The following is a 23,823-nucleotide window of genomic DNA, read 5'->3' as shown; positions in this document are numbered from 1 at the left end:
TTCTAAGTCCACTGTGTGCTATACACTTCACTTTTATATGTTTACTTTTTTACATCTGTAAAGTCAGTTATACAAGTGGTTAAACTACATGCATATACTCCTAAGCAGAAGCATTTTAGCTGTTTGGAGGTCTCGTGTTGTGTATGTGCTTTTGTTGCCTGCCATTGGTGGAAGCTTTTAGTGAAGGATATTGCAGTTCAACCAAATACTTCCCACTGGGTACTTGTTAAACACACTAGCTTTCCCAGGCACACATGCTCACATCATCCACGTGCACAGATGGGAATTGGAACAAGTATGAAATATATAAATTATATTGTTCAGAGAAATAAAATCAACATAAAATGTGCCTGCAAAGCCACATACACACAGATGTGCTCACAATCGGACTAGCACAATCAAATACACTGAGCTGGATCTATCGAGTATAATGCATGCATCAGTATGCAGGACCAGACTGGTCAGTGGGTTGGATTCTGTGAGGATCAATAGAAAAATCAGCTTCTATTGGTCCTCAGATATTCTACTTGTGGTCCACTGGTCTGAGTCTTTTAGAAACTTTTCTCTGTGATGATATTTTCCTTAGTGGTTAACGGTATTGATGAGGCAGGGGAACGAAGTTTAAGGTTAAGTTGATATTTCTTTTTGTATATACAGAATATGACCATATATTTAACTTTTACTTATACAGTACCACTTTGTAAATATAGACTTATTCCATAAAGTCATTATGACATTAGTATTGACTGCTAATGCCATACAGAATGGAGGAGACCCCCCCCCCCCCAACCTTTTCTTCTTTTTTTTGAATTTGTAATGGGCTGTGCAGTGAATAGGCAGAAGCTAAACTGCAGTTTAATGAGTTTCACGTTGTTTTTGATTAGCATTGTGTGTTTAGTATTTAAGCTGGTAGACATGGCTTCTGCCTGTGCTGTGACCCGCAGTAAACTCACAAGTAAAACAGCAGACGTTAATGAGCACAAGTACATAAGGCTGTTAAAGCGAACATGTTAACATGGAACTCACAATTCACAGTCGCACATAAATGAATCACACACACACACACACACACACACACACACACACACACACACACACACACACACACACACACACACACACACACACACACACACACACACACAATCACATACCCCCACATGTGCCTCCTGTTTCCCATGGCTAGTTTAGCTTTCTTTACATGTGGGGCACGTTTGCTAACATTTCTTAAGGCTTGGCTTCATTAATGCACAATTAGCATCCTGTGAATTAATTAGTGTCAGTGCCCTTCAAAATGCTAATGCTAGCATTCTGTTGTCTTGAAGAGCATTTCGAGAGTCTGGGCAATGATATAAAGTTCTTATTTGGCTGTCAGCTATTTCAATTTCAATTAGTTAAAAGAATGACGATTTCAAATGTGAATTTTCTTAAGAGCGATGTCTGCTTTTGACAGAGTTTACTAACCTGACATTTCCATCATAATGAAGAGCATGCTGTAGCTGGCCGTTTACATGGCCAGTAAATTCACGTCATGCCAGTGTCGAAATGGAACATTAAGAAAACAAAAAGGCAATTACAAAAATAAACCAAAGGTATGTGTTGATAAAATCCTATGCAAACAATGAGCCTTTACATGTAGAGGAACAGTTCAAAATATTATAGCTGAATATAAAGCCCCGCGAAAGATGTTTTCTTGCACTTTGACGGTATTTTGTGATATATAATAGATGGGAGCATTAAATTAATATGGAAAATAAAGAATATCGCTGAATGAGCCATTGTGACTAATGTCAGCACCATTTCCTTTTGTAAAACAATGAAATATTATTACTATTAGATTTTCCTGTCCATGTACTGGATGTTTGCCAAATAATAATGATTCTTAACTCTGTTGTCCAGCTGAAATAACCAATAAATTTCCTTAACTTCCAGTAAGCAGTATTCAGAGAATAACTGAAACACATACATGGATGGACACAAATGCACACACACAAGCAGCGGCAAGAGATTGATTGTCACACAAAGCCCACAGGAACAACATGTCAATATTTTCTGCATGTGCAGAGCAGTATCTAAGTATGTGTGTAAGCAAACATTTTTCAATGGCACACACAAATGTTTCACTGAGTGCTAATAACCAGATGTATGTTTTTTGAAAGTTTAGGAACATTTATGGATGTAAATATGTGTATGCGTGCCTTTAGTGGCACAACCAGAACAAAAGGCCCCTCCCTCCTTATTCAAAGCTCTCTCGTTGCATTCTCCCATTTAAACACATTGTATTGACAGCTCCCCCCTTGTAATTAAAGAGTACTGAAGAGCTGGCCAGCTTCCAAGACAAAGTTCAAAAGACGGGTCATGGGAGGAAGAAGGCGTGTGTGTGCGAGAGAGTGCGTGTGTGTGCGCGTGTGTCAGTCAGCTGTCGATGCAGCTGGACACATCAGAGAGGGGGCCTTATCGACAGATTTTGGGTTCTAATGATTTCACCTTATTTAACAGGCATCTGAAGAGACGACTATGCTAATTGCAAAAAGGATTGGCACGTTGTGTTGTGGCACGTTTTTATTTTTGCACTGAGCATGTGTTTTTCTATGTATGCATACAGTATTTGACACACTTTTGACTAGTAGAGTATGTGTTAACATGGTTGCGTCACAGTTGTGTGTTTGTTTGAATGCAGAATACTGAAATCGGTCCTCTGATAGTTCAGCTCAAATGAGCCCCATGGGATTGGGAATCCTAGGATTAACTCTTCCACCAGTAAAACACAAATGTGGAGACAGACAAAAATATCAGCTGAGAGTGAACAAATTCCAACCTGAGTTAGCCAAAGCAATGGCCTTGAGAGTGACAAATTCCTCCTTCTCTAGTTTCATAGATTTATATTTCTTCACCAGCTGAAGGATGGCATTGTTCAGGTCCAGAAGTCCAGCTAATTTCGACTGGTCCTCGTCCATTATGTAGTCCTCAGCATACACCAACTACAAAGAGACAAAACAGAAGAACTGGATTTACTGGCATGTTCTTAAATGTCCACTTGAGAATGACTCCAAAAATAAGTCAGTCCCTTTGGATAGATTGCATTACGGTTTAGAGTTATGCATTACGAGAGGTGGCCACTTGAGCCCAAGAAACAAACAGGCTTACCTTGTCTTCAAAGGGCAGTGAACGGTAGACAACGCGTAGGATCAGGATTTCCATCCATGCACTCTGTAGGAGACTCATCTGGTCTGCCAGAGACAGCGTGGAAAAACCTGGTAAACATTGAGACAAAAAGAAAAGCAAGAGCATAGATTGTTAATTTAATTTTTCCACCCGAACAAACCAAAGAGTTAAGGAGTCTATCTTTCAGAAAGAAAATAAAATTCAGTAAATATAACCTTTGCGAAGAGGAAAATGCATCCTGTGTGTTTTTCTAACGTGGGTTTTGTTTTGGGATTTATTTATTTTTTAAAGCAGAACTAACTCAAAAGCAATAAAACAGCTGTGTTTAAAAGGTGTTTGAGCTAGTATTAGGTTCAAGACTCAGCTTCACTCCCTTCTTGGCCAACCTCAATCCATCCACTTGACTAGAGTTCTCCACCTCCTCTCCTCTTCCTCCTCTTCCTCTTATGCCCAGGGCTATTCTCTGGGGAAAGGCGGGCCTTATCTTTCCCTGCCACAACTTCCAAGGATCAATGCTGGCCATCGCTGTTACGCCGCTCAAATACACACACACTAACTGCTGCTATGGCCTCAAAACTCCTGCTTTCTTCGGTGTCAATCCATGTCTGCCTATTTGCCTATGTCTACGTATATCTGTCTGTCTCCTTTTTACCTATCAGTGTCTGTCTATGACTGTGAACCTCTTTTCACCTTTCTTTCATTCACTCATTTCTTTTCAGACAGTGAGTACACACACGATTCATATTTCTGCTTGATGCTTTTTGATTGCGATGTTTTTGCTTCCTCATGCCATATCTCTTGATTACACTCACTTCACTTGCGGTCCATCCCTCTTAGTCTTTCTCTTTCTGTCTGTCTCTTTAATGGAACACCTGCCTGCTCACACCTTTCTTCGCAGCTGTCCTCTCCTCACACACCTGTCCATTCACACCTGCCTGTCTGCCTGTGTGTGTGTGTGTTTGTGAGCGTGAGCCTTCATAGGCAAGGCAAAGACAGTTTGCCATGCAAGCACACCTGCCAGACCTCGCTGCAGCCCTCCACTGTGTGTTTGTGTATGTGTGTTGGAGTGAAGCATCATGCCAGGAGAAGCAGGCAGATGCGAAGGAAGCTATTTCTTCAGTAACATCTGCTGCGAAGAACCTCCTCTTGAGATGTTAGGTGCGCCAGAGTGTGTGTTGGTATTTTGCGCATGCATGTACATTAGGGGCTCTTATCTCACAGTTTGTTGATTGGTAATGGCAGGCGTCTCATTATGTCCAGGTTGCAGGCTATTGTTGTTTGTAATGCGCTCTAATTCATTCAATCTACAACTGTTAACATTTCTTAACACACACTTCATATCACATACACATAAACATGAACGCATAGAAACAAACTGGAAAGAATCCAAATGTGTATGATTGATACACACACACACACGTGCGTACACTCTTACGTGCACACTCACACACGGCACAGTGAAGGGAGCAGTATCACTGCCAACTGGCAGTGTCTTCTTCTACTTAATGAAATCATCAGAAGGGATTAGAGGTGAATTTCTTAAGGGGGGGTCTTCGTGCACACACACACACGCACACACACACACCTTATTCACAGAGGCAGATGTCTTTAGGGGGTACTTAGGACTTCACCACTCATTGTGGGCTGGGGAAATATGCACTGGCATTGCTAAAATTAACACACATACACTTATTGAATCTGTTCAACCCTGGGGTCAAGTGAAGAGAAGGCGAGATGAGTGAGGGGTTAATATCATTTAATGGTGTCACTGGTTGTGGGTTTTAAATTGTCTTTGTGTGTGTTTTTGGTACTCAGGTGTTCAGGGCAGAACTAAGATTTCCATCAATTTGCGCACTTCCCTCTGGTGGCATCTGGTCCAGGACCAACAGGAGCACACAAGGCTCAAGAAGTGGGCACAAACATACAAATGCAAGAATACACACTGAATCACATATACACAAATATACCGTGAATGTCAACTTCATATGGAAAGTGTCTGTATAAGTGTCTGTATATTAACAGTGCTGTTTGCATAGTCCTCTATCCTCCTAATGATACATAAGGTGTACAGATGTGTGCAACACACACACACACACACACACACACACACACACACACACACACACACACACACACACACACACACACACACAGAAAACACCAATAATTAAAACCACAGTGATTAATTTATTGAGCTGAAAGTGCAGCTTTTCTTATTGAGGCACATCAATGATTTTTATCAGGATGGTGTCTGCGTGTGTGAGCAGATTTGTGCAGTGTGTGAAATTTTTTTTGTCCTTGTGTGAATATATGTGTGCTTAAACTGCACATTTGTACATAACTCATCAGCATATTTGCATTCCGTGTGTATGCATACATTCCCATACATGTTTCCACGGGACTCTGCATGCGTATCTCTGTCTGTGTTTGTGTGTGTACGTTGGTGTGTGTACCTCTCCCTCTTCCCTCCCCACCAGCCTGTCTGCGCCGTTCAGCCATCCAATGCCTCTTATCTGTCTGATTAATAGGCGGCCGGCTTCAGGACAAATTAATTAACAGATAACGCCATCTTTCCCTTCTTCCCTTCCTACATTCCTCCCCTCCTTCTCATGAAGCAATCGATACAACAGAAGAAAAGAAACATCAATGGGAATTTAGTGCTGATGATGGAGAGAGAGAGAGAGATATTGATGGGAAGAGAGAGAGAGAGGGAGAGAGAGTGTATCAGAAAGAGTGAGTTGGAAGAGAGAAGAAAGTAAAAGGGGGTGAGTTGTTAGAAAGAAGGGCGGCAGTGGTGGTAGTGGGAGGGGTGGAGACCTTTCTTTCATACCTGTGATTTCACTTGACAAAAGAAGGTTTCTTATTTGGTTCTAATTACATTTCCTTTCTGCCCATTGTTGATAAGGCATCTCATACTGTGTGAGTTAGCATGAGTGTGTTTGTGTCGATGTTGTTTGCCGTTTGCAACAAAGTTGAAATATTTGCCTAAAAAATATCGGCAAGAACTTCAAACAGCACCGTATAAAATTATTACTGGATAACTGCTTCCATCTGGTAACACCAAGTTTTGGGCTGGATATTAATCTTATCTATAGTTAGTATTTGTGTTTAGGTGGTCTGCTAAAGTAGAACAAACCTATGACGGTACAGATGCACTTATGTGTGTGCACTGACAGAAAGAGGCTACAGTGCAGTCATGCAAACTTAACCTCTACCTCTTGCTTGTGCACTCTTTCCTTTTCCCTTTTCTCTATCAGATACCCGCATAAAAAACAAACACACCCACAAACACACGTCGATTCCCTAGCCACCCTGCGGCCTGTTTGTCTGCCAAATGAGTCCTGACTGCACGTTTACACCCGAGACTGCACAACAGTCTAACACAGACACACACACACATAAGATAGCCCTCTCTCATGCCCCAGTTGCTCCATAGATGCACACGAACACACATATCTAAGAGGCCTATATTTGTTTTCGCATGGTTACAGGGCAAATGGAAACCAGTGAGAAGAGACTGTGACGCTTATGGGTGCCCATATACTTGTGTATATACACCGAGAAGTGTACGCGCATATGAGTCGGTGTATTTGTATGACGACGGCAATGTACATCTTCGACAACTGAAGTATCAACACGCCTATTCTCCGCGCCTGTATTCCGACAGGTGTGAAAACCGGTTGTGATGGTGATCTGGTAACCAGTTATTAACGCATGACTAGTATTCACATCCTGTAACCCAGGTTAACCTCTTTAGCCCCAAGCCTAACTGATCTCCTGCCTTTTGCCCCCATATCAGGAGGCGTTGGGGCTTAAGAGGTTAAATGGGACACTTTCCATTTAAGTGGCGGTGTCTTGATTTTTTTTGTGTGTGTCTTTTTGTCCATAGAAGCAAAACAGGCGAACAATTTTGAGCTCTAATCAAGCAGACTTAATAGCTTGAATATATAATGTAGTTTTGAAAGGTTCTCTGACAATTCTTTTACATTTTTTAAAGATCATTTTGTGTGGGGCTCCACTTTGAATAATATCTGCATAATTAATACAAAAAAATACATATAAAACAAGTTTATTGTTGAATTAACTTGATTTTATTTTCTAAATTGAGCATAAGAGGGTCTGTGTCCTGGTGAGAATGAATAGATTTAAAGCCCTGGACAAAATAGGCCAAATTGCAGACCAGCCGTGTGTATTACTTAAATAATGACCAGGAGGACCAGGTGTACTTTATACACATTTAAACCCCCCCCCCCAAAACAAAAAAAAAATCACCTGAGAATTATAGAATGATTGAATATGGAAACTAATTTAACTCTTCTCAAGTGTTGTCATGTAAAATGAAATTCAGTTTTCCTTAAAATTTCGGACTTTCTTTCAAAAATAGTTCATGCTGGCGAATATTTGAGTGCTCTGGTATCAGAATGTCTTTTAAAAAGTCCCATTGGGTTACAAATAGCTTTGTATCCGTTGTCCTTCTGTAGTCTTGCAGTGGCCCTTGAATGTGCTTAACACTTGCTTATTGTGATACAAATGATCCTTTTGAATCATTGCCTCAGGACAAATTTAAAAGGAAACATCCATGTTATAGAAACAATTCACAGACTTAAGAAAACTGCCTTCAAGTTGCAAAAAGTGTTTCCCTGCAATTAGGGAGTCATGACCTAAAGCTCATCGTTCAACAAATGTGTAAAAAGAAACCCAAATGATGTAACGCCAGTGTAGACAATGTGCTATCCAACACTGGAGCAACAGTGTAAACCTGTGCAAAACAAAGAGAAGGTCACGTAAAATAAAAAAAACGTTATCTTAATAACTGCTGAAAATTGGAGACATAGCTATTTCTTTTCAAAAAGACTGCCAAATTGTGCATATTCACCATAATCTGACATAGTGAAGCGAATCTTTCTTGAGCGAGAACTGCGTTGCTAACTGTTTTCTGTTACCAACAAGTTGTGCTTTGTTGGTGACAAGGGAATAGTGGATTGTCTATGTTCAGCATGTGCACGTATTGTGTTCTGCAGGGGACAGATTTAAGTCTACTGGCCCACTGAGATAGAGATTGCATGAGGACATGTGAAGTTTCCCACAGTTACCAGCACATCGCTACCCTGCGCGTGTGTGTTGTTCTGTATGCACACTGTGTTATGTGGCTCCCGTGCGCTCACTCATTCCACTTTCTGTATGTGTTTAAATGTGTGCACATTGTTGCATGCTGTGCAATGCAAGTGCTCCCTTGTGGTGTTTTGTACGTGTGCGTTTGTGTATGTGTGCGTGCGTACATCTCAAACTGTTCTGTACCATACGGCCAGACGCCGGCCAAAATGAACACGGACCCCCTGTGATGGCTTTGGCCAAGCTGAAACAACACACACACAAATGAACACACATCCACCAGCTGACCCAATTACACAGAGATGCGCAACGAGATGGAAACAAATCTACCCAGAGAACCAGCTAATTTAGAGGGGCTTAAAGACACACTCGCACACAGGACACATACTCACCTACACACATATGTGTCCGGCTATTTGGACTATCAAAACATCATGTTTAGATATGACATTATATGGAAGCGCAATTTAAGCGCACAAGTCAAGCCATATCTTACACTGTCAAAATTATGTCACTGCATCAAACTCGTGTGGTAGTTTAAATCCATGCCTGCTCAGAATCACATTGTCTGTAATGTAACCTGCATGAAGAATTCATGATTCCAAATTGAAGTTCACATTTGACCTTTTCAATATAAAATATAAATATAAAATGTGATATTAGTGTATGAATTCTTAAGTTACTTAAGTATCTGTTTTTCTAGATCTTGCAGTGACCTTGACCTTTCAACTCTCAGCTCTAATAAGCTTGTGACGTTCAGGTGACGGTTGCTGCAAAATGTGAAAAAATTCCCTGCAACTGTTATTGGTGCCTTCACAGCAGGTTACATATGGATCAGGCGCTCGAATTGTGCATTGATAACAAGCCGCCTCATATCTTTATCCCGTAACAACCAACATTCAAAAGTTGTAAAAACTAAAAACAACAACAAAAAAACCTTTTCACCTAAACCTCAGTCAGCCAAGCCTGATCCAAATTATTTGAATCCAAAATTTTGGACCTTGCATAAGAAGATTTCAATGCTCCTATACAAGCAGCAATAATAGTGCTTAATGGTCTTCAAGAGTGTTCAAAAGCAAGCCACAAAATGCCACGTTTTTCCTCTTCTTTTTCTTCTTTTTTTTCTTAAACCATTGAACAATTTGCTTACTCTGTGGTGCTCTTTTTATACACAGTCATGTTACTGTCCTGTTATGAATTAAGTAGATAAGCTGTGAAATAATCCACCAAATGTGTGTGTGTGTGTGTGTGTGTTTTTATAATACAGAAATTTTCCTTCCTTTCTTGTGACTGGTATCAAATTCAACCTGACCATACATATGTGGGAAAAAAAGGATCTGTTCTATTCTTTGTAGTATTTTTCAATTAAAACACTGTTAAAACGGGTTTAGAGACTTTTAAAAATGACAGTACTGAAGGAAATATTCATAGCATTCATTGTTTCTTTTGTTTCTTTCATGTTTTGCTGAATACTATGTGAGATTGAGGCTCAACTTTGTTAACAATGAAGAATTAAATGCCATAAATGCCATATTTTATCTGTATTTGATTTCAACATTTAGTAAAAGAATAAAGAACACATGATATATATATATATATATATATATATATATATATATATATATATATATATACACAAATAACAAATATGGTTTTAAGATACATATATTGCGCACAAAATCATTTTACCTTTACTTTCATGCCCTGTCGGGCTGTTGGCTAAAATATCTTTTTCTGTTTCATTCTCCTTCCTTACTCCCCCTCTCTTTTCCCCCTCCTTTCTCCGTGTGGCCTGGGGGAGAGACTAGAGCAGTCATAGGGTTGCCGTAGCCTCTAATCAGTGTGAACAGCCAGCTAATTACCAAACCCTCAGCCCTGCCTGACTTTTAATTGCATACATTAGACACCATCAGCAGCACTGCAAGATTAACACTTAAAATCTTACCATTGCTGTAGTGGAGATGAGTGTCGTGAGCGTGTGTATGTGTGTGGTGCGAGCTGCCTCAGTGGTTGCGGGTGCTAATATTTAACACTTAATTAGACCCAAAATGGAAATGCTGCAACACAGAGATGGTTGTCGAGTGTTATAGCTGTTGCCGTGGTTGGGGGTGCTTGGGTGGGGGCAGCTGGTCGTCGAGGGCAACCCCAAGTCTCCGTGGAGACGACAGATGGAGTGACATTAAGAGCATTGCAGTGGAGCCATTTCAAATAATAAAATATCAATATTTACATTTTAATTACCCACTTCTAGCTCCACTAGGGCTATGTCAAGGAGTGTGTATGTGTGCATGTACACTGCAAGTTCCACAGGGCCAAGCCTTCTTGACTTCACAGGGAATGAAGAGCACCGCTAAAGTGACAGAGGTCGGCTCTATTTGAGAATTTCTTGGAGAAATAAATGCTGAGAACTTTATGCAATATTGTCAAAGATTATATTTCTCATTTGCCTATTTAAAAACTTTTTCTTCATTGCGTCCATCTATCTTTCTCTCACCCTCTACCTTTCCTTCCTCCCATCAATATAATGCTCATGACGGCAGGAATGACCACTCTGTGTGTGTGTCTGTGAGGATGTGCATGTGAGCACAAATTTGTCAGGGGAACCATGTCAACACACAGCTGAGCAGCTTACACACCAACTCACTATGTCTGCACATGGCACACACAAATTCAAAACACATATAAAACTGCTGATCAACACTTTCACGGACAAAAATGATTACGATGTTGAAATTGTAAGATATGTAAATATTACTTGTGTTTATATATGAATTTCTTCATTCTTCAATGAAATTGTATTAGGCAACTGAACTTATTTTTTGTTACGTTATTCTCCTAATTGCCACCAACTTAATCTATCCATCTAATTTGGCTGAATTTACTCTCTCAGCTTGTCCAATTACACGACTTGTGACAGTCTATTGATCCTTTGGTGGATTATCTTTTCAAAACAATATCCTGCAACACTCTGGAAAAAATCCATTGTCTGTCCAAACAGCAAAAATGAATGCTTATTTAAAAAGTACGTAAATATATATCCAGTAAGAACACAGAGTTCAAAAGAGGTAAAAAATTTTAACGGTCATGAAACAGACTTTTTTTTTCTGTTAAGCACTATTGATGTATAAAGAAGTAGAAACCTGCTGACCATTGGCTTTAAAACAATGGTCCCTGTACTGTACATGCCTTGTGTCAGTATATGAGATTATAAGGCTGTGTTGATTTTATCTTCCTAATCCCCCGTAGCTGTTCATAGAGAGAGGACCCCAGAAATTCCACAGGGATTAATTTACCATTCACAGATTAGAGATATGGTCTCCAATATCATCATTGAGGACAAGCATCGAAGGAAAGGGCTCAACAATTGGAGCAATGAGGAGAGGGAGAACAGAGAGAATGAGAGAGCGACTTAAAAAGACTGAAATAAAGACAAAGATGAAAACGGATGCACACAGAGCCTTCTTTCCTACAGCACCATACCATAATGTCGTAGCTTGAAGACAAGAACATTAGACCTCATTCCACCTCCTCATCTGGGCCTGAAAAAGCCTGGGCTGAAAATCTTAATTAATTGTCCAATAGTGCTGCGGGGTCATTATGCATTGCAATAAAGAAGCGTGTAATTATGAGATTTAACAGCCATTACCAGGGCCAGGAACTCATATGTCATCATCAGCAACCAAGCCAATGGTTTGGTACGGCTATGTGTGTGGCTTGATGGACAGCACACATTCACAATGCACACAAATGTACACAATGCCATGTTGCTCTATAGTGGTTATATAGATATACATATAAAATATAATGATATATAAAAATACATTTGTTATTCAATAAGTAAACAAAAACTTGTATATTGGTATACACACCTGCATGCAGACTAACAGCGAAACTGAAAAAAAACCCCACACACACAGACACACACACACACACTTTCACTCACTGACTCAATCAGTCTCACCCAGACAATAAGGCGGCCAGCTGTGATAGCCGTCTGCAGATGAAACATCCCATCAAGATTAAATAGACACAAAAATACACATATTATTACTACCCTGTGTGTCTGTTCTATGCACTTGTGCACAGTGAAGCACTGAGACCATAGGCCCCAGTCATTTGCCCTATAGCAGGTGGCAAAAGTGGCAAAACATCACTGAAGTGCTCAAGCAGAAAGAAAAGAAAAGAGAAAAAAAGATCTGAAAACATTTGTGGTAAGAGAGTTTGTCAAAAGGTCAAGAAAAGCACATATATCCTCCCTTTTTGGAGGGAATACATCTATTCAAATGTGCATAGAGTAAAAACAAAGCAAATTTGGCATTGTCTTATTTCTGCACCAGCGCAAGCCTCAATCACACAGGCCTTTGTAACCACTGCTTTCTGGCACTGGTTGGCAAGTGATTGCTGCAGGTTGCTGGCTTTTGCTGGATGAAAATCGGTTTGGTCATTAGCATTAGCAGATAGCTGTGGTTGTATGGAAGACACCAACTTGCCTGCAAACACTTGCCAACGATTCACCAAGCAGTAGTGACTTGAAACTTGAAAATGTGTGACACACACCAGAAATGGAAAACATCCCTTTTTAAAAGGCACAGATTGTGCTTTGAAGGTGACTGCCTCAAAGATTCACTACCATTCATCTCCGACAAGTCTGCACCTTCCTTATAAACAACAGAAAACCCCTGCAACCAAGGAATTATAAAGGGATTTTCAGTCTAGTGTCACATACCACTGTTTGACCAATTTTACATAGTGACTGCAAGCGACCACTCGTCAACCAGTGGTGTAAACCACATTTTTCCATAATGTTTGCCAGTGTTTACTGTCTGGGGCCTGTTCTTCGTACCGCGCTAAGTGAGTTAGCTGGATGAGATTGTTGACGATTTCGCGTGATCCTGGATCGTTCGGTTCCCCGAAGCCCATCCGGGACTTGCTGTCATAGCAACAGAGCCGTAAGCGTAAACCTGCTGGGGAGCAGGTTTACTTTATGTAAACAGGATTAGATCGCGGCCACGCAGGTATGCCCGCGTCATTCATACGAAAGCAACAGCGATATTCCACCACTGTTTCACCATAAATAAATAACATCAATGTAACTAAAGATAATGCAGCACTTGATCCTTTCATTGATTTCACACAGATACATACAGGTCATTCCCTAAAAAAGGGAAATGTACTATTAACATTCTATTACATGTATGTGATTATTACAGATGTAATTCATATTTCAGAGTAGTAATTGTAAATTACTTCGTGTAATCAAGATGAGAGACCACGGCTATAAAAGCGAAGGTGGATTTGGGAAGTCTGTCGCAGTCATATCCTGTCCGTTTACGCGAGCCACCCATTGAGGAAGGTGCAAGATTGATAAGGAGAGTCCTCAGAATTCAGCATATATTGCGGGACAGACAGGATCCTTTAGCTCAGCGCGACAGTGTGCTCATAGAGAGATATCGATTTTCCCGTGAGGGTATTATTCACTTAACCAACTTGTTGACGAGGGGGTGCAGGACCACCACCTGTCTTTTTTTTTGCTCTGCCCTTTTCTTGGTTGCTGTTATGAACAAACAAACAGAGTATTCCAGGGTCTCTTTCCAAGAGACGACAAGCAATCTAAGTGATAAATATTACCATTCTGTAGAATATTCTTATATTTCACTTTTACTTGTTTCCATGTTCTAGTGGGTCCTGTTGTGGCTCTAATGTGAAAGGGGATATAATATAACATATTATAATATAATATAATGTAATATAATATTGGATAATATGGTGTGATATGATAAATCTACCCTACCGCCTACTGGTGTTGGCCAGAGGGGCCGATGGCGCAATATGGCAGCCTGGCTTCTGTCAGTCTGCCCCAGGGCAGCTGTGGCTACAACCGTAGCTGCCTCCACCAGTGTGTGAATGTGAGAGTGAATGAATAGTGGCATTGTAAAGCGCTTTGGGTGCCTTGAAAAGCGCTATATAAATCCACTCCATTATTATTGTTATTATTGAATTACTTACGAGTTTGATTTGTCAGCAACTTTCTGCCAGCCCTCTCTCCTTGCTTTTGCAGCCTTTGCAGTGTTCCCTTGCGTTTTAATTAAACTCTGAAACTCCTGAAATCCCTCACTCAAGAGTTCTTGCTCTGCTGCCGAAAAATACCGAGCGCGCTCCTTCGACATTTTCGCCGACCAATCAAAGGGTTGCCGATCAATGTTTCTACTATCGATGCGTAGCCCCTGTTGGGCCACCCAGTGATCTCACATTACTTCATCCAGCTGTACTAATCGTCAACAACAGGTGTGTTCGGGGAACCGGAATAGCGAGCTCAGAGTTAGCGCGATGATTTGGTCTTGGATGTTTCATTTGATCTTGGATGTAGTAAGCGACGTACGAAGCACAGGGCCCTGATCTCTGGATGTTTAAAAAAACAACAACAAAAGTACAAAACTAATGAATCGTTATGAAAATTGATGATTTAAAAAATAATTTCAAATAAGGCTGAATTGTTCGGAATTCATCATAAGTGACCTTTTAAAACTGTTATCCAACACTTTGGCAAAGGGACCACCCTAAAGTGTTTATTGTATGTGTGTGTGTGTGTGTGTGTGTGTGTGTGTGTGTGTGTGTGTTGTGTGCACAGGCCATAAGTTGTTCCCAGCTGGTGACAGGCACGCTCCAATCCTATTTTCCCACCTGCTTATTGTCTGATGGAAAGGATGAATCCTCCAGGCCATTATTTAAGAACGATGGATGCAGGAGGAAGGAAGGTGGAAGAAACAGGAGCGCAAAGGGAGACAGGAAGGAAAACAATAGAATAACAAAGGGGGGTAAGGAATAAACAAATAAACACAAACATGAATGGGAGATAAGGGAAGTAGAGGAGAAAGAGAAGGCAGGAGAAGCAGTAGGAAAGGGAAAAGAAATAAGTAGTGAAGGAGCAATGATAGGTGGAGAAAGAGAGAATTAGGACAGCAAATAGGAAAATAAAAAAAGAATAAAATGGAAGATGCAGACAGAAACCATGAGGAAAGGTGGATAGATAAGCAGAAAGAGGAACTATAGAATAACTATTTCATGCCTGTCTGTGAACTTTGCATGAACCGCCAGAAATAATGTGATGCCATGACAAGTCGGTCCCTCCTTCCACTAGATTTGTGGCAGGCATAGGTGTGTTAAGTGTGTGTGTGGGTGTCACTGGATCCCTGTATGTGTGTGAACTCTTTATATTGCTTTTGGTGTGTGTGTGTGTGTGTGTGTGTGTGTGTGTGTGTGTGTGTGTACACATGTGTGCTCCAACAGATAGAATAGGATGATGATGATTTGAAATGGAGTTTGGCCTGTGCGTAATTATGATCATCTATCTTTATGCCCCGCCAGCATATCATATCATATCATATCATATCACATCACATCATCTCTCTTTCTCTCTTTCTTGGACAACCACACACACACACACACAAGCAAATTGAAAGTAGTAAAAGCTGACTGTTTGCTAATAATGACTTAGATGATGATGGGCTCAGATGGTGTGCTGATTTATTTGTTACTGCTCGTCTGATTTCACATATTATAAAACTGTGCATGTATGCGTATGTGTGCATTTGTCTGCATTCACTACGTATCAGTGCTTCCTTATGAATATGTGTATGTGTTTTTAGAAGCGTATGTTTGTGTGCCCAGGGAAGTAAGTGTTTGTGTATGCAGGCTGGTGTGCGCCAATGTATGCAGCTTGTTTCTCGTGTGTGTGTTGTGTGTGACAGATATTATTTGATGCAGATTAGTCAGTGTACTCAGATTGCGGGCTGTGTCTCAAAGGCTGATAGACAAATGAATTTGATTTGCAAATGTAATCAAACTAATAAGAAAAAAAAACAGCAATGGACCGCTGAGCTTTTACTTGAACTGAAACCCATCTATCCACTGAAGAAATGTGTGACTCTTTTTCCTTTTAGAAATTAGAATCACAATAATTAAAATTACTTGTAATGAGAGGCCGTTCCAAAAACACATTTTCATCAGACATCAATTTTAAAATTAGCGTGAGTCTTAACACACTGCTATTAGTTTTCTTGTTCCGGACTGCCATTACTTTCATGCAACTTCATTTTTTGATTCGGGTCTTATTTTGAGTGACACATACATGGATGTAGCCACCATGACATCATCCACTGGTTTTTAAGCATCCACTCACCGCACTGAAACAGCTTCCTAATAATTAGTGCTAAGTTGCATACAAATAAAATACTGCAGTTTTACTCAGCAAATGGAGCGCAAACTTCTTGGATGGGGTGTGCCTTACAGGAAGACATTAGTGGAGGTGAAGCATAGGAGACAGCTGTGGCTATAGTCCATGTGTTGGCAGTTACCTCACAGTGAAGGGGGCCATGCCCCTAGTTTGTAGTTGTTATAAGGGGCGACATACCAAAGATTATTTTTCTCTTACCAGACTGTAAACACGTTTAACTGGGCCTTTTAACAAAGGACATACCGCTGTGGATATACCGCTGAGCCAGGCCAAGAGGTTGCTCGAGGAAGTACAGATTTTGGGACTTAGACTTTATTTGTTGTTATCACAATGGCAGTGTGTATGTGAATGTACATATTATTGTGCGTTTTTAAGGTAACCACCTGAAGCTGGGTGTTTGAGTCTCATCATAGGATCGTCTTTATGGAAACATTGTTGACAAATATGTGGCAGTGTAGAGAATGGCTATATATCTATTTACTGCAATGTAAATATAGTAGGGATTCTTTAATATTACATCAAGATACTGTAGTATATAAATATTACCCAGAGGTTAACCTTCAGATATGAAGGTGATTAATTTAAGAATTATTTTTTACACATTACTTTGTCAGATTAATTGATATTGGCAGATCTGTGGGCTCAAATTGTGATTTGATTTTAAAACATTTATTCAGTTGATAAAACTGCATAATGACATAGAAAAGAAACAAAAGTGAATAGAAGAAAAAAGTTACAACCAAGTAGGCAAGAAAGAAAAAAGCAGCATACAAAGAAATGAAAATGGTTTCGCCTCTGTTCTCTCATATTGATGACATGCTTCCAATACCCACAGGCTTAATCCAATAAAGAAAGCCCAACTTAATCCAAACATTAAGCTCAGATATCAAATATTCTTTTCCTAATTTGATTTCATCAATATTTGTTTTCATCTGCAAACAGTGATGTGTTTGTTTGTATGGGCTGCAAGAGGAAATCATGGTGCTGGTGCACTGGAAAATAAGATAACTCTTTTGCATGAATGTGGACAACGAAACAGACAAACACATGCGCTCACATGAGCAAACACATATACTTGAAACCAAGACCTCAGCCTCTAAATGTGTTATCTAGCTCAGGGATGAGCAGAAATGGAAATCAAACACGCCAAACAGAGCTCAGAGAAAATCAACAGAGACTAGAAACACACATAAAAATTACGTACTGAAGACCCTGAGACCCTCGATAACAATGGCAAGAATGACCAAGGCAATGAACTAAATCAAATACTAAATCTAAATCAAACTCTAATAAAGTCATATTTATGAGTTTGACCCCATCAGCATATAGATTGGGTAGAGTCTTTATTGTCATTTAAAGTGAGTTTATAAGCATAGGAACAAAATCTAGTGATTGAATGTAAAATGTCCAGTATCAACACCTTTGTTTTCTGGCTAACAGATCACTGGTGTTTACTCTCCATTCAGGCAAATCTCAGGAATTCGCAAGAGTTTTCTACCATTAAACATTTTTAAAACATCTGCTGTTAAAAATCTTGTTTTAAATGTCATCGTTTTCCACACAAACATAACCTTTTATCATGTTATGCACGTAAAGACGTGAAGGTTTAGGAGAATAAATGAGAGCACAAGTTATAAATCACCTGTATTTCTGTTTGCTTTTACACTGTCAAAAAATATAATGTCTGTATGGTGAGCTATATGTGTATGTCCATGTGAATGCACTGTATTTTTTGTGTGTTGTGTTTGTGCTTAAGAAGGCACCCACCATGCTGTGACTGTCAAGGTGAGCTAGCCTTAGCCGACAGAATGGGGGCATATCTGCTTGTGCGTCTAGTTGTTTCCATGTGTATTTCCGCACGTTTATTTCATGGAATCTTAGGGGCAATATCTTTGAGGGGGAGAAATACTGTAAAATGTAGTAGGGAATTCACAATAATGAACAGTGAGGGAAGAAATTAGGACAAAAGGAGGCAATAATATTATTTTAGAAGTTTGATGCCAGTAGAGCTCACTTGTTTGTGTGGGTTGTTTTTCTTCTGATTTACCACTCTGTTACTAAGCGGAGCAACCTCTTTGCTGATTGATGACATCACCAGACTTAATCAGGAGGGCTGTAGAGTGACATCATCACATCACCAGTCTGGGCTTTTACATCTGTCTCACTCTACATGCGCACAGATGTGAGCAAACACACACATGCACACGCACACAGAGCTGTTTTGCATCTTTCAGAGCTCATTGTGAAGTCTTATAATGTGTGTCAGTGTTAATTTAGTGAGCTGCAGTTTCAGAGTCAAGCATCCATATGTACGCGTGTGTATATGTATGTGTGTCTAAAGGTTCCCCATGACTGCCGAGACTCAACATTTGATTTGCTAAAAGGAGCAGGACACTTCTATTAATCAATATTTGCTGACTACTGGCTGCCTCTCTGGCTGATTGACTGGCTGTGTAGTTACTTGACTCACTGATTGGCTAACTAACAGACAGAACGGCTAACTGCTCGACTGGTTGGCTAAATCTCTAAGTGAAAACCGTTTAAAACATGTCCAAAAGAGAAACACCAGAAGAAACGAACACTGGCTACAAAATCTGAGGGCGACTTTCCTCTTTGGCTGCTTTACTGCGATATGTCAACGTTTGTAGAGAGGCACATTTCAAATAGCGATCAGGATAATCATCTCAATCTGAACACATAAGCAAAACCAACGAGCACTGGCCTTCCAGTCAGTGGTCGCTGGCTGGGAGGATGTGAGAAGAGGACCATGGGAGGGGATAGGGGTTGAGAAATGATGGTGACTTGATAATGAAGAGGTTAAGAATACCACAGAGAGAGAGGGTGGGAGGTCAGGTCAGGGAGGGGGAGAAAATGAGGGAAAGACAGAAAGACACAGAGGGATAGAGAGCAAAAGGAGGACGTCACGGGACAGTTTTAAGAGGGAAGGGTGGGGGGGTGGGGTATTTAGCCAATGGGTCAAAACAGTATTGTGTTAAATGCTCTCTGGGAGTATCTAGGTTATCTAGACTGTTCACATCCCATTTCCTGTTCTTTCAACGCATGTGTTATTCTACACCTGAACTTTGCCACTATTATACCTGTGTACGTTTCTAATCAATTACTAAAATACTTTCGGTATGGCAAGTTGTATAAATAAGATTATATTTTGAATAATCATCAACATAGAACAACAGAAAAAAGAAAATAAAGAGACAAAGAGAAAATAAAGAGAGCAATCAAACATCTCTCAAGAATGAAATAAAGTCTGGTAACAGCTGCGATAAATGACTAAAGAACAGGGCATAAGAGAAAAAATAAAATAAATGTCCATTTGTAATAACTAGCAGGGAAGAAGGAATATGTTACTTACTAGGGAATAAAACAGAAAAAAAGAGCATAAGTCAAAATTTTCTAAAGCGGTTATTGGCTTCAGCTGTAAACGTTACACAGTGTTATTTGTTTTGAATAAGCCTACTCATATAATTAATGTACAAAATTACTTTAAGAGATTCATTACGCTTGATATATAAATTCAAAATAGCTTTTTTGAAGTACAAAAGCTAAAGCACACTGCGAATGTGATAACAGCTGAACCTCAACTATGCTCACACCAGAGTGTTTTAACCCCCAAGTTCATCTCCAAATCCATATAAGAGGAATAGAGGGGGAAAAGGGAAAAAACAATAAAGAGACATATTAAAGACAGTGAATGTAAAAGAAAAAGAGAAAAGTATGCAGAACAAGAAGGAAGTGTTCCTCACCTGTTATTCCATCACCACCAAAGTCCAAACCCCTTCTTCTCTATCTCCATAAAGACCGATTAAATAAACGAACCGATGGCAAACCCCTCTTCACCTCCCATCCCCCATTTTTTTACAACTCAATCATGCCGTGCTACTGCTGGCACATAGACTGCTTATCCCGAGTGTCAAAATTGAAAGGGGAAAGAAAGAAAAAGAGGAAGAAAGACTGTAAGAAAAGAAAGAGCAAGTTAGAGGAGATAGGGAAGCAAGAGAATAGTGGAGGGGATGTGGGGGGTGGCCCAAGAGCAATTTCTTTCGTGAATAAAGACAGAACAGGGGAGGGGGGATTGTGAAAAAAAAAGCACTAATGGCAAGGCCTCTAGTTCTGTTAAAATAGACGGCGTTATAGGTTCTAGCTCTCATTCGTTGATTCATTCATTTGTTCGTTCCTTGCTCTTTCGTCAAGTCAAGTGCTCGCTTGTCTGTCTCGCTCTTTTGTGTTCATGAGTCTAGATAAGAGCTGCTAGTATGACTGCCCGGTAGTCATTTAGCTATTATGGAAGGAGAGAGAGAGAGAAAGAGAAAGACAGAGAGAAAGAGAGAGTAAGAAGAAAGAAAAGAGGATGAAAAGACTAATTCTACTGACAGATAAATGGCTCATTTGAATGGCCTTTCTTTCTTTTAATTCACTCTCTCATTTGCTCCTGTTTAAATATTTGCTGTTCTTCCCCCGCTCTTCTCACCTGACTGCTCTTCTTTCCTCCTTCAAACACGCATACACACTTGACGATGACATGTAGCCTAATACGCAACTGGAGTTGTCTCTTTGAGAGCTATTAAAATGAGATCTTCGCTTTACTAATCCATATTGGATGGTAAGGCCTTTCATGGCCTCTGAATAATAACTTCTGATATTTCCACAGGCCCGCAGTTTCAGAGTGTGACCGTTTCCTGCTCACGTACCACTGTATGAAAATGTGTGCACGTTTGGAGTCATTTGTCTATGTCTTGTCACCGTTTGAATCAGCAAAAAAGCCTTATGTGGCACATCTGTGTTTATATATTTGCCCGCATTTCATCACTCTCTTTGAAACACGCGGATCTGTGAAGTACACGCGCATGATTCCTTGTGGGATAACCAGATACACTCAGTGTGTCTGAAACCTCATTTTCCTCTCCTAATGACATATCAAATGTTTGCATAAGGCCATATCAGTATGGAAATCAGCGTGCACACACATAAGTCTTAGAATAAAAGAACCAATCAAAGAGATATGCGTGAATATGTGCGTGTGTGGTGTCAAAAGTCTCTAACGTCGGGTGACTGTGTGTGTCAAACATGACACACACACTGACACACACAAACGCGCGTACCCTAGCCTTGTTATCCGGGGGCCTGTCTTGCAGGCAGCCTCTCTAACGCTGAGTGATGTTTAAATTAGTTTACAATTTAGGCTCCTCGCTATCCACAGACGGCTCTTAACTCAGTGTGTGTATGTGATGTGTTTTTCTGGGTGTGTTTGTGTGTGTGAGAGCGTAACAAATTGTTGCCAGTACGGCAGACATCTAATGACTTCAAATTAGCTGCCTGGCGCTTGCCTTGACACGTTGTTACCACTGTTAGCAGCCTTTGTGTGCGTGTATGGGTGTGTGCGCGCGCGTGTGTATGCGGCACATCGCAGCCATATCATGAAGCATAAATTGGCTTCACCTCCCCTCTCTCCCCTTTCTTTGTCTCTCTGTCTCTCTCCATCAATTTGATTAAAAAAATTACTGTACCATGGAGAGCAAAGACTTGTGCATGTGTGTGTTCACATGTGCAACCTGCAGAGAGTCACCACACACACACATGCACGACAAGATGTGGAACAAGATGGCTGAAAAAAGGTTAACAGGTCTATCTGACTCTATTCTTTGTGTGTGTGTGTGTGCGTTTGTGTGCATGCGTGTGTGAGAGGCTGATAAAGAACGTTGAGGAGGCGTATTTCTTTCTGACAATCCTTTCCAACCTGAGTGAACAGTAGATCACTTTGTGTGTGGACATGTATGGGTGTTTGTGTGAGCTTGGTGTGAGTGTGAGTATTAGATAGGTGTTCAGCGCTGTAAACAGTGAGGATTTCATAAGGTGTTCACTTCACACAAACACACACGCACACACACACACACACACACACACACACACACACACACACACACACACACACACACACACACACAGGGAAGATGAAGAGTTCTATCTTTCTCTGTGAGCAGTGGATTGCCTTCCTCGTTCATCTAATCACGCCATCTTCTCTCCTCCGCCAAGCAATCGTTGCGCTTCGCTCGCTTTATACAGAAAGCTGCACACACACACACACACACACACACACACACACACACACACACACACACACACACACACACACACACACACACGAACGTACATGCCCACATGCACTCTGAGCCACGTACATAACCTGCCTAACTTGAGCCACTTACTTGTAAAAAGGGTAAGGACAGAGAAAACACAGGCATGACTCAAAACAACAAATTAAATCTACATTACATGTGTGCCTGTGCATATATTTGAGTCCTTTTGTGTATGTACATATGGATGTTCAGCATAGTCTTGTTCAATAAGTTTTTATTCGCTGAAACAAAAGCTAAACATTTTGCCATAGACCTCATCTTGAATCACTTGAGTTATTATGTTAATTTTGCGATCTTGTACTCCAGCTCCAAATTTTATCAGATTACGAGAGAAAAGAGGTTAGTTTAAGTTAGTTTAAGAAGATTAAATTCTTAAATTCCTCGCTTTTAGTAATGAACCTGTGAGAGAAAGGGCACAGGAGAATTTTCTTTTTCCCTACCTGGAATATGTTTGGCCCAACCAATGTTGACCACCAGCTCTCTGTCTGCCAGGTCACACAGCGTAGTCAGGGCCTTGATGTCGCTGTCTGGTACTGTCGGGTCCGGCATGGCATAAATCTTCTCTGGCTCAGCCACCAGCAGGTGAGATACGATTTTGTTATCTGCAAGGCAGCCAAAGGCAACTGACATGACCACCAGACAAGGAGAAAGACACAGAGACAGAGAAATGGTGAATTTTTGTCGTGTAAGGCTACAAGTTGTTTCACCCCAGTCCGGTACAAAAATATGAAAGGTCATGTGCAAATCTCATATTATGGCCTGCTGGTAACACATACGTCTTAAGCTATATTTAAGACAAACACGCACAGTGGACAAATGAAGGAGAACTGGTGGATCTATTTTGATAGGGGGTGCATTTTGCTTGCATTGTTTGGGACCACATCTCCCCATGGAGTGAACAGTGATTGCAAATTAATGATCACCTAGGTCACTAAATTGTTCCGTAAAATGATGTGAATCGTATGCTTTCACCTTGGAGTCATCCCACTGAAGAACTATTGCAGATTTTGGACCAATATATCACATGGTGCTCTTTTTCCCTTTAATTTCTCACCTGTCTGTATTCCCATACGCAAAAATGAAGCATGTAAATTCAGACTCGTTAGGAGTATGAAACATTAGGAGTATGAAACGTTAGGAGTATGAAATCAACACACAATT

The 23,823-nt window shown here is 40.5% G+C and overlaps 1 protein-coding gene across 6 annotated transcripts in view; it reads right to left on the bottom strand.

Annotated features, from left to right (window-relative positions):
- Positions 1-23,823, bottom strand: part of esrrga (estrogen-related receptor gamma a) — a 161,979-nt gene that overhangs the window by 3,106 nt on the left and 135,050 nt on the right. For 5 of the 6 annotated variants that reach the window (XM_085369354.1, XM_085369432.1, XM_085369276.1 and 2 more), the window contains 3 exons: positions 23,103-23,285; positions 3,148-3,254; positions 2,819-2,981 (listed from right to left, as the gene is read on the bottom strand). In XM_085369354.1, the coding sequence (XP_085225480.1) occupies positions 2,819-2,981; positions 3,148-3,254; positions 23,103-23,285 (453 nt within the window). The remainder of the gene's footprint in view (positions 1-2,818; positions 2,982-3,147; positions 3,255-23,102; positions 23,286-23,823) is intronic. The other variant, XM_085369196.1, reaches the window with a different exon arrangement.

Source organism: Diplotaxodon limnothrissa, linkage group LG1 (genome assembly GCF_057381915.1).
Source record: "Diplotaxodon limnothrissa isolate DT_005_m linkage group LG1, D_limnothrissa_male_GT1.1, whole genome shotgun sequence".
Lineage (NCBI taxonomy): Eukaryota > Metazoa > Chordata > Actinopteri > Cichliformes > Cichlidae > Diplotaxodon > Diplotaxodon limnothrissa.
This window is presented reverse-complemented; position numbering and strand designations above follow the sequence as displayed.